The 13,048-nt window shown below is 31.7% G+C and overlaps 1 protein-coding gene across 1 annotated transcript in view; it reads left to right on the top strand.

The window, feature by feature from the left end:
• The first annotated feature begins 1,789 nt into the window (after positions 1-1,789).
• LOC113403834 (NGFI-A-binding protein homolog) overlaps positions 1,790-13,048 on the top strand; it is a 36,764-nt gene continuing 25,505 nt past the window's right edge. The window contains exon 1 of the mRNA XM_026644451.2: positions 1,790-2,134. Coding sequence (XP_026500236.1) covers positions 2,008-2,134 — 127 coding nt within the window. The 5' untranslated portion in view covers positions 1,790-2,007. The remainder of the gene's footprint in view (positions 2,135-13,048) is intronic.

The following is a 13,048-nucleotide window of genomic DNA, read 5'->3' as shown; positions in this document are numbered from 1 at the left end:
AAACATAAGTTAACTAGTACTTAGAATATATTAGAAGAGAATTTGCTTTTGACAGTTATTGGAACTTTTAAAACAGATAACACAATTGTGCTTCTTCTAGTTTCATCTGCATACAACCCCACTTAATATTTTATCCCTATGTTTATAGATGTGTCTGTTTTAATCGTTTGGAAGGGTGAGTATTATTAGTACGTCATAGAGTAACGCTATGGCATTTTTGTTCAGCGCTCGCCTCACTTAAAACCCATCTACGATTAAAAGAAAGAATATAAATATTTTTATACATGGCAGAAATAGAAAAAAAATATATATTAAAGCATTGTTTTCCAAAGACATTATGTGCCTTGTTACCTTGGCTGATCGGTGGCTGATCAGTGGCTGTGTGTCTGTGGGACTCCAGTAAAGCGTTTCCAAAGAGTTTTTCATATATACAGGAATAAAACTAGCGATTATTGATAAGGATGTGAACCAACGAACAGCAATAAGGCGTACTGAAATAGTTCCTAATCTTAGGTTAGCTTGTGTTGGGAGTGGGGACGACAAGTAGTCAGGATCGATCCTGCGACTTTTTACATTCGCAGACGGCCCGTAAGCCATTGCACTATTGACGCATAAAGACGTTAAAGCTCTATATATACAATATTATATATTCTGTCTTACAGTCTTTTATTCTATCACGGTTGAACCATTTTTGATAAGATTTTGTATGAAGCAAGCTGAAACCCCAAGAAAGAGAGCTGAGCCTAAACGCGAAAGAAGCCAAGTGCGACAACGAGTATTGAATATAATTGAATCCTATGATATAATTTACTTGAACAAACACTACGTCGGTTTTGATTTTGTGTTTGTTATAATTAATCTCGTGGAATATGAAAATTAGCTTTACGTGTAGCCAAATCGCGTTTTCAAGTTTTTCATACGGAAAGGGCTACCAGACTTACTTTACTTTTTTTTATCTTATAACGTAATTGGAATGTTACTTTTACTTTTGTTTTATTACTTTTACCAGTTTTACATCTCATTATAATAATTATTATTCTTTTTTTTTTTTAATACGTGTTTTAAATCTTCACACGAAGAAGTAATAATAGGTCGTCAAATAAAAATTAATAACAAAATAAAAAATAAAACAAACTAAAACGCCGCCTTACATCGTTCGTGCCGAAATAAATTAAAAATGATAATCAGCTCGCAAAAGCTTAATTCTCCACTGCCTCAAAACCGACGGGTTCGTGGAAACTATAAAAAACCTATAAAATGGCGGCCGCCAACGGTACCGCGAGTTTACAAAAAAACGCGTATTAAGACTGAAATATAGGTTACCAGCATTTTGATTCTACCTGCTTTCATTTTGTGAAAAAAATACAGTAATTGCCGAAGCAATTTTCAATTACAATGACACAGAAGTAACTTTTTTTTTAATAATTCAGACTTTCAACTACTTATATGTTCAAGACCTTACAGGATATGAACATCGAATGTTTTACTTACAAAATACTAATCTTTATGTTGTTTAAGAAAACTGCTTGTTCTTTCTATTCATTGCAGTATCTGAGTTAGAATATATCGCAACTGTAATTTAAAAAGTTGAAAACTCGACCCGACGTCCCGTACCCTTTTGATCCCTTCACATAAAGACTCACAGGCATACATTAGCAAAAATTCGGTCCTTTATATTCTTTTTTATGTAAGTGAGGGCAAGGAAATTGTGGGGCCACATGGAGGGGCTGTGGGGTGCTGGGCGGGGCGATGCAGCTGCACCGGCATGACAGCTAGGGCTCCACCGCGGCCTGATGCGTTCAGTCGCGACGCGCACTTCATTACGTACACGTCACTGCGACTATCCGAATTTCGAACACGCGAGCGCAGGAATTCCAATCGGAACGCGCTTGACAGTCCTCAATTTTTTTTATTCCATATTTTTTTCTATTCTAGCCAGTGTTTTCTATTTTACTTATGATAATGATATATTATTGAGTAATAGTGAAGTTTGTAATTGGCGGGTTAATGTGTGCGAGTGAGAAGGGAGATATGGAGAGTCCAGGCGAGGATACGGGACGGGGTGCTCCCCCGCACACCCCCGCGCAACCGAACGGGTCCAATAAGATCATCGGTCGTAACGTGAATGGGACCAGTAAGTCACAATATAGTAAAAACAAGTTATTATTTAAAGTTAATTAAGACCAAAAAATAGAGTCATTTTAAATAACTGGTAATGAGCAAGAACTTGTCTTATGGATCTTACCTTTTTAAATTTATAATAAATATATCTTATTTTTTGTTCCTTAATATGCAAATTATCTTTAAGTCAAACTAATAAAACTATTGTACAAAATATTGTCTTTTAAAATTATTATACTAATACTAAAATAGGAAGAAAACAAAAAAAATATTACTATATTTTTTTTTGTTTTCATTTAACAAAATACAAGTTTACTTTTGGTATGGTTAAACTACATATGTATTAGTATAATGACCTTATAATGATTCCCTTATCTCTTCATGTACTCGACCAAAGTAACTTAATACATCACATAAATATTACACTTTGAATGTATTTAACCGTTTCTTTTAATAATTAACCACGTGACACTTAAAAATAATGGTTTACCCTTTCACAAAAAAAGTCCGATTATTGAACGTTAATTATTATAATTTTTAATTTAATATGCATCTGTCATGTGTCATAAAATTCTTAGCGTAACTTTGTCCGAATACAATAAAAAAATAAAAAGTACACGCTACAGATAAAAAAAAAATGTCCAAGAAGACAGGATATAAGTTTTACTATTGATCAAGTTGGTATGGTCACATTGAATAAATAAGAAATTATCGAAGTATTTCTCACCTTTGTAAATTAAACATTGTGGTATGTTTAATTTGTTCTATACGATGAATGTTAATTAGTTACGAGATAATCGGAAATCGAATTCTAAAATTCAAGATATGATCTAAATGTGAATTTAAATTTAATCGTATATTTATATTATAGTTTTGTTTAAATTTGAACTCAACAAAAATATATATATAAATACGTAGATTATAAATTAAATATATTTTATAAAAATATACTATCTACATAAGAGATACATATATGGACAGCTATCTACATAATAATTGAATAACTCCACGAGTAAGCTAGCAATATCAATGTTTAATATTCGAATGTTACGCATTGGGTCGAACTGACACTCATTTTTTTTATTAATAGAAGACAAAGGCCACGACGTGTAAGTCACTGTAGAAGTTTTATGTATAATGTGTACCCAATTTCTTAAAAAAATGTCCGCCGTGCCTGTAATTACAAATAATGTAAAAGCAATATTTTTATTGCTATCGTTGAATAACGGTCGAGTGGGTGTTTCCACAGATGGGTCTGAACAATACCCTACCACCCACAATAACACAATATTACATAATATTATAGAAACAATATATTCCCAAAGATAAGTAAAGGTCAGGATACATTTTTTCTTCGTCCCATTTTATAATAGATTAAAACATAATTTAAAAATTCTATCTTTTATTTATATGGCGAATACCAAATTCGGATCAAAAAATGAACTCGATCGTACTAGTTATATTTTTAGACATTGAATAAATAAAGAAATTTACTTTGGTATTTAGCACCTTTGCAAATTAATTGTGTGCCATGGAATGATCAATTAATGAATTCCATCAAGGAGTGTAATTTATTTTTTATTCACTTGTCAATACTAATGTCAATAAAGGTCTCATATGATAATTGAAGTGCTCGCATTTGAATCGTTAAGTGACGAAAAAATGACAATTCGAATTTATTATTTTAATATAAAAAAATAAATTATCAAATGTCAAATTTTGAAAAAAAAACTAAAAGTAGGTATAATTTTATCGTTATGTTGTTTTTGATTATTTTTAGAAATATAATCTAAAAATTCCTAATTTGAAATCGATTAATTTCCTACGGGTTATCTGTATTATTTGACAATGACGTCTTATTTTTCAATCAACTAACATTACATATTGATTTTGCAGAAAAAAAGGTATATAATTTTATTGGTGAAAATGTTTGTTAAAAATAACTAAGCAATAATGCAATAACTAACAAATTTTTTTTTTTTTACTGTAGAAATATTCTACTGAAACTTTATACATACCTACTTAGTTAATTCAGTAAAATAAACATCTTTTTTAATAAGTATAGACGGTTTGGCAGAATGATTGTGGACTCAAGCCGCTGTACATACACAGTAAAAAAAAGGAAAATGACAGTATTTGCATTCTGTTTCATTGACGTATGTACTTTTGTTAATAATATCTTGGTCGAGACTTGTGATGCGATTATGGTTTTATTTATTAATATTTTATATAAGTTATTGATATTACTATATATTCAGCCTCTAAAATGTTGATAGATTTTTAAAAATGTTGTATAGTTCTCTTGTTTAGTTGGGTTATATTATTATATTTTTATTAAATATATGCGTATCTTGTGACGTATATCGTTGGTACTTGATTAAAAAATCATTACAATGGGCTATCCCCAGTGGTATTAGGCGAATTAATAATCTGCTTCGGTTAAAGTAAATTAAACATGTCGAATTCGAAACAATACTATATTGTATAGAAATAATAGTAAAATTGTAAGTATATGAGAATAAATAAATGCTACATAAGTCAAAAGCATATACTTTGAATTATGATGTTTTTACTGAAACATTAAGTGCCTCCTAATTTACCCACTCGAGGAGTAAATTAAATTAAATAGCCTATCTCCATACCAAATTTCATCTAAATCGGTTCAGCAGTTTATGCGTGCAGAGGGAACAGACTTACTTTCCCATTTATAATATTAGCATAGATTAATAAATTTGCTTACGGATAAGCCCGTCGTCGTTTCTTTTTAGAACTTATTTCCTTCTTATTTTCGAACCGTATGTTTGACAATTGATTAGTAAGCGTAAGGCTGTCCACACACGGCACTGTAAAGGCGACGGTCGACTCAGGCTGTGTAATGAACTAAACTGAAATATTTTGTACTAGCGACCCGCTCCGACTTTGCACGGGTGCAATTTATTAATAAAGAAAATTATATGATGTGAATATAATTTAAACCTTATAGCACTTGGGCATAACGTACATTATTACCTGTGGAAACAGAATAGAATTGGATCATTGGTTCTGATTATCTTCTTTATGCAAACAAACAAGTTTTATCTCTTTATAATTCGTGTAACTTTTACGGTTTTTATAGCGCACGCCAAAATACCTTGTAGATAACATAAATTTTTCCACTTATCCTTATATTGCGCACAATTTAATATAATTATCAATATTTTTATGATTTATAGTCTAGTTGTCGCGTGTATGAAAGCGGCCTTATAAATGCAAAGGCAATTACGAAAACCGCCTACCACAACTTTTGCGTCACCGTCTGTAAACATCCTAATGCTTATATATTGAATGAACATTTTGACACTAAGTGTCAATTAGGTCAAATGAGGCCAATTAGGTTAACCACTTCATGCATCATTCCCTTTTTTATATTATTTTTTAGTGTTTTGTGAAGTTTCACTTTAAGTAAAATTTGTCATACTTTTCCGACCGACCTGCTGACGTAATCTGTTCGGAGATCCTCTTGCTGTTTCACGGCATCATATGCCGATACTCAGTTTAACTATAATACGGTTGCGACTAACACGAACAAAATATTCAGTCGGCTAATACGAGCTCGATTGGCTTAATGACGCCAGTCGCTTGTCATAGCTGAAATTAAAAAAAAAAGTAACCATAAATAACAGACGAAGTCACATTCTGGAGTTAGCGAACACAGTCTCGATTGCAACCAATGAAAAGGCATGTTTTTGTTCGCATTGCATTTCCTACAACAATCAGGCTGTTTTTTACGAGACATAATTCCGAATGATAAACATTAAACAAAAACATGGAACTAGCCATGGAACAGCGATCGATAGAAATGCCGCGCACTTGGAATTCATCGATACATTGTAATACTATAAAAGAACGTCGCACCGCCGTGTCCGTCTGTTTGAACGCGATATACTTAAAAAAATACAAACGTAATTTTATACGGTTTTTACTAATGGACGGTGTGTTTCAAGAGGAAGGTACATTTCATTTAGGTTTTGTGTATGATGATGATTATTGATGACTTGGTGGTAGGGCTTTGTGCAAGCCCGGCTGGGTAGGTACCACCCACGTATCAGATATTCTACCGCCAAACAGCAGTACTCAGTATTATTGTGTTCCGGTTTGAAGGGTGACTGAGCGAGTGTAACTACAGGCACAAGGGACATAACATATTAGTTCCCTAGATCGGTGGCGCATTGGTGATGTAAGGAATGGTTAATATTTCTTACAGCGCCATTGTCTGTAGGCGGTGGTGACCACTTACCATCAGGTGGTCCATTTGCTCGTCCGCCTACCGATACCATAAAAAAGATGACGAAACTATTCCGACTAGGAGTTTTATTGACGTGCACAGTAGACCGATAGATGTAGATCATTATTCCACTCGAGTCCATATAAACAAACCTTAGACTTACCTTGCGATTTGCTAATAGTCCTGCTATGTACACTACAAACAGTTCTTAATTAATACATCTTTATTTATAATACAACACTAATCAACTTAACTAATTATGTCCACATTAATTTTACTACCAACATTCCGATAATAACTCAACGGACATCCAAAATGCTATTTTTTTTCGGAAACCCATAAATTATTCCGGATCTCAGCCAATGATGATACATTAACTAAATGTCAATTTTTTTTTTATTTGTCTTTGTCTTGTGGTTATAATAGGCTGTAGTTTGTGTGTCTGTATGTAGACAAATGCCATTTCTCTGGAACCGTACAGTTCCGTGCTACGTTACAAAGAGAATTCCCATCACATGCGATGGGATTCGAAGCCGTTGCGAGGTAATTTGTGTTTTTCTGCGCCATCGGGGCCGCCGCTTTGTCTTAGGATGACTTTTTGTATGCCACTCTGCTTCTTAATGTTTCTACGCTTGGATCAGAGTGTCTTGATACTTGATTGTTGTGGTTAATTGATTTATTTACAGAGGTAATGTATAAAGACTCATCAATCTGTACCAGCGGGTTGTGATAATGTTATTATTCTTAAGTATTTAACGAGTTCGTACTAATAATATATAAATTTATATTTTTCATAAAGGTTTCTACTATAATTATGATACTTAATAAGCTAGTAATTTTATTTATATTATATTAAGCTAGGGAATTGTTTTCATGTAAACAGTCAGTATAAACATATTTAAGCATGTATTGCTTATTAAATTGATAAAAAATATACTCATGCAACACTAGCAAAACTCGACAGACTTAGGTATGTTTAAATATAACAATTTCATAGCGACCAGCTAATCAATATATAAAAGTATATCCTGTAACGTGCAAAAAGATGCTAGTTTCAAATTTTTTGTAAAATTCTTCATTATAAAATACATTAATCTGAGAGCATTCATTGTAATTTATTAATCTCTTATATATTTGCGATCAATAAACTGGCTTCGAAGTATTAATCTCAAATATATATTAATTTATATAATTATAAATAAATTACATTTATATTTTTAAACAGAAAGGGTATAAAGTTGATATAAATGGATTTGTTTAAAGTAAATTAAATATATTTATAAGTTACGGTAGAAATGTAATAATCATTTCGTTTTAATACTATAAATGATACTAATAACGCTTTATAATCACATAGTATGAATTTCTATCAATCAATATAAATTATAGTTCGATCATGCAACTGTAAGTATCCTAGAATTGAACGTTTAGTATCAAAACTGGTTGGTCGATGTACAAATAGTCGATGCAAAAACCGGAGTCTGTATGGAGATCGGAAAAACCGTGGAAATGTGGGAAAAACAACGCTCACATGCTACAGAGCAAAAAAGTTGCACTCACAAGTGTAGCAGTGGTTCTGTACACTGCTCGCCGCGTGGCTTTATTTCATTTTTTTTTTAAACTTTTTTTTTATAAATTTAAGTTTTTTTCTTTTTTTTCTTAAGTTATAGATCGATCAATAAAATCGATATTTCTATTGAAAGGTTATTATTTAAATAATAATATCATCATTACTCGTAGTTCGCATTCACATTGCCTACATTTATAAATGTAATTTATTTATTTATTGGAAAAGTTACACCATCAACTTATCCCTAAGCACTTAAAATTAATGTCTGACTTGGGTAACATACAAAGTGATACGTCTTTAAAGGTGTAAACAACATTGACTTAATACATTTTTTTATATCTTACTCTATAATTATATTATAAAAAAATGCAATAGTTTGCGTGTTAGAATGCTGGCTCAATCACGCTAAATTAACTTTGGCATAAAAGTTGTTGTCTTGGAATGGGAAATAGTTTTTTTTTTATCATATGGAGTCGGCTATTTTCTAATAAAACGTCAAAAAATATGACATAAAAACATTACAAGAACAGCAATTCAACATAATTTTGTGAGCTAATTGCTTTGCCAATAGTTCGTGTATCTGTTCAAATTGTAGTTACTAAAATCAATTAGATTCCCTCGACATCCAACGTTCTGAAACATTTATCTTGTAAAATATTATGTAGAGTATTTTGATTGGATTTCATAGAAATAAATTATATTATTGAAAAGTCAATTTTTTTTCTACTAACCATAAAAAAACAAGCAAGTTTTATATACCTAATAACCTCGCTATTTAGTTACGATAAGTGAATTTTTTGCGCTTAAAAATATTTTATATTTTAAGGCGATTGTAATTTTTTTTCTTAGCTTCGTACGAACGGGCTAAAGAAATGTTATGTAAATATTTTATAAAATGCAACCGACAAAAACAAATCATGCCTCGCTTTATAAACCTATGCCTGAAAAACACGAAACAAAATGGCGGACGATAAAAAAAATCCATAAAGAGCGAAGCGTTTACGCAGTGTTCCGTATGTTAGTTGAGATCATTTTGACGTTAAATAGATAAAGTATTATTTTATTTTGATATTGGTATTTCATTATAATTCTGTGGTTAAACTAAATTAAAAAAAAAAACAGTGCTTAGAGACACATTTTAATACTACGTTAAGTTATAAAATGATATTTTAATATCAATAATATTAATTTAAAATATCCCGTATTATTGCAAAAAATATTCACATCGATGCGATTGTCTGCGTGTGTGTTGCCTTATAAATATAAATTGCATAACATTATACCAATGTTGTTTTTATAAAACCATGATGCATGGAATTAATTTAAATTTATTTATTTATGATATTTGAAATATTTAAAAAAAATATATATTTCGATAAGTGATAGTGTATTTGTATATGTTTATAAGCAAAAAGGTTTTTGTTTAACTATACTGGCAAAGTAATTACGACGCCAATAAATTTAATAAAAAAACGTAATAATACACGTATACAGTAACTATAATATAGTTTATTATAAGCTGTGACTGTTGTAGAGACTATATATAGGACAAAATTTCAACTAGAACTGTTTTCGGTTGATATAGCCCCGTTTTATGAATTCTCAAAATCGGTTGTATAGACAATAAATTCCACTCATTAAAAAATGCCATTTATAAATTATTTCAGTAATTTTAAAGTTAAATAACAAAAAGTACTATGTAGTATAGATTAAATACATTTTAATTAAATAATTATTTATACAAACCATATATAAAGAAAATCTTTTAATTCCAAGCTCATTTATCGATATTATTATAAATGCAAGAGTAACTCTGTTTCTCTGCCTGTTGCTCTTTTACGGCCAAACCACTGAACCTTGATACGAATCAATTAATTTAATGAAATTTCTAACATCTACCCCCTAAAACGTAAGCAAATCCTCGGATGGCAAGTAGTCATGTATGTAATCTTGTACGATATAATATAGTTTATTTATTAGCACATGTTTTTAATAAGCTTTAAATTTGTTTATTCGTATGAAGAACCCCTCGTAAAAGCGTACGGACTTCTATTAAGCTCCAGTGCTTTACTTGTGTATAAGTTTTTTGCGGACAGACGGCTCGGAGCCTCTTCAAGAATGGATTAAGGAGTCGACGGTACCTTTGTATTGATCGTTTTTATAGAAATATTTATCACAATTTTATCTGTGTGGTCAACAGATAGTACGTTGTGGGGTTATGCCCCAGTCCTGGGCAAAGGAAACTCATCATGGATGATTTTCCGTTACGGTCCTTAACGCAATTTTTAAAGTTTTTAAAATTAGTACCAGAGTCTTATAATATTGAATATTTAATTGATATTGTATTGTATGAACTGCTACCCTTGGAAAATGATTTAGCAGAAAGTTATCTTTAGTGCCGATAAAAAACCATAGACACGATTTTTATATAAATAGTAACTGTTATCTGGTCGCTGGACATTTGAGAAAAAAAGGGGAAAGGATACCGTTGATTCAAAAAACTAATAGCCACTATATACGGACGTTCAGTTTCACGTGATTGACGCACAGAGAAAATAAATATCATTTTATATATATATAGATATAAATTTTGATTAAAATAGAGAAGCTGGCTAGCTAGATGTTTTTTTTTTTTAAGTTTTTAAATATTCGATCGAAAACTCACCTCGCCCTTAAACGTAGGATGGAATAATCTGCATATTATGTAGATTGCTTTAAAAAATTTACGCCATTTCGCACGATAGTACTAAAAAAATGTCTTGCTTATTTTTTAGGTTATTTCTTTATGACTAGTCCAAGAAACATACCATTTACGTTATTTGAAAGATCAATATAATAACTATTTATACTTGACTACCACCTTAGTTCATAGGGACGGTGGTTGGCAATTCGAATGATAACATTAATACCGTTTACAGTCCCAACGTCTATGGATGGTGACCTCTTATTGTTATTGTCATCTCATCACCATTGTATTAATCATCTCGCCTCATATACGAGCATTTTCAACTCTTGGCTATTTTAAATGAGAGAAGAGGGGGAGGGGGAGGTTACAAGTAATTATACTATATTTACGTTTTCATATTCAACACATTGGATCGGATAAAGTATATTATATGTTTATTAGTGGATAAGCAGACTAGCAAAATAGCCTTTTTAGGCTGGGGTAGGGGGGGGATAATGGCCTTTAGTGGTTACAACAGGACAATTCTTAAAATAAATAACTTCTAAATCAAAATATACTTTATTCGAATAGGCTTTTACAAGCACTTTGAAATCGTCATTTTACAAACTATATTAAGTGAAGCTACCACTAGCGAGAAGAACCGACAAGAAACTCAGTTTACTCTTTTTCAACATTTAAAAATACAAAGTTATGTTACTTAAATACAATTATATATGTATATAATAATAAATACTGCCTGGAAGTCAACAAATATTAGCTCCACGCTTTTTTAATCATCCATATAATCTTGTATTGAATAATATGCCTTCTTTACCAATGTATTTTTCACAAATGATTTGAATTTATGAATCGACAAAGATAAAAATATCTGCGGAATTGTATTATAGAAACGGATACCTTGCCCCAAGTAGGATTTATTGATTTTGCGCAGTCGGAAACTTGGCTTTATATTCTAATGACACGTTCATGATTACTTGTTCATGACTACTTATTCATATCGGTTACGATCCCGATTATATTCCGATTCAACTTTGACCGACCTGCACACTTGACACCAACGCCCCCCCTCCCACATAGACGAATTCGCGGACTATAAAATATTATTAAATAATCATTAAATTAACCAAATTTAATAAAACAGGACAATCACTGTGGGACAATGAGATCTAAGATTGTATGTCTCTTGTGTCTACAGACATAAAATCCATTGGGTCACTCACCATTCGAATAGTTAAACAGCAATTTTAATTAAAATACAAAAAATGTTTGGTGGATTAATTAAATCAGAATGTCATCATAAAATATGCAATATTCACTTCAATAATAAATTCAGAATAGAATTTGGAACTAATGTTAAATTTAAAATGATTTTATTGTAAGTGATTAGGCGAACTTAAATCTTAACTCAATTAATTTAATCATTATATTTGAATATAATAAAATATTACTCATAGTCGCCATTGTTATGATTTCGTTTATTTTAATGATAATAAAGGTTTTTAGATATGCCATAAGATTTGAAAAGAGAACGGATAGGCAAAGATGCATTAGTAAACAGTGCAACATAGGTAGTCCAAGTTTTTGTTGAATCTTTTTTCAAGTCTTTTGTACTTTTCGAGTTGGCTTATTTAACAATGCTGTTGTGTGAATATGCAAATCGTATTTAATTGTCTTGCGGTAGCCGCTTTTTATTGTTTGTTCCACAGTCCGTTCGGATCAGTCGACTCGTTTGAGTGACGCATCTGTCATTTCAAATATTAAAACGTTCCATTTGCCGCGTTCGAAAAAAACGGAAATGATTCAAAGCGACTTGCTTTTTATAAAAGCAAGTGAAGATTCAATGATAGATTTTTTAACGGTCTATCGTGAATGTGTAATGTAGTATCAAGGAACGAACTTTCAAGTTTTTCAGATATTCGCCATCGATAATGCATGGCTGAATTTTCATGAGCGCAATATTTATAGGCACAATTATGTCTGGCTTTGCGCCCTCGCCATATACTCCTCATTGATAATAATACAAAAACTGTCGCCGACAGCACAAATATACCTTTATCGAATCGGTATTTTTTTTACCGTTGTTAATTCCACACATAATGGTCGGAGTCAAATGACCGGGCGGCAATAAGAAATCGCGAGAATTTTAGCGATGCCCGCGCAGTCTTTTAAGCGCGTTTTTTGCTGGGACGGGTTCGGACGACGGCGGTTTTCGAAGTTTTTTGCAAAACCCCGATGAAAACCGTAATGGCATTTTATCGTGCATAAGAGCGGGCGGAATCATTAATTATTTATAATAGGCGGCTAGCGCCGAATCGCGACCGCCATGTTAATTTCGTCGGTCGCATCGCCAATTTTTCCCCGACGACATTTTCGCGCGCTGTCATTTTAGAATTTTTTACGTCTAGGA

Source organism: Vanessa tameamea, chromosome 20, assembly GCF_037043105.1.
Source record: "Vanessa tameamea isolate UH-Manoa-2023 chromosome 20, ilVanTame1 primary haplotype, whole genome shotgun sequence".
Classification (NCBI taxonomy): domain Eukaryota; kingdom Metazoa; phylum Arthropoda; class Insecta; order Lepidoptera; family Nymphalidae; genus Vanessa; species Vanessa tameamea.
The sequence above is the reverse complement of the archived record's forward strand: the minus strand, read 5'-3'. Positions and strand labels throughout refer to the sequence as shown.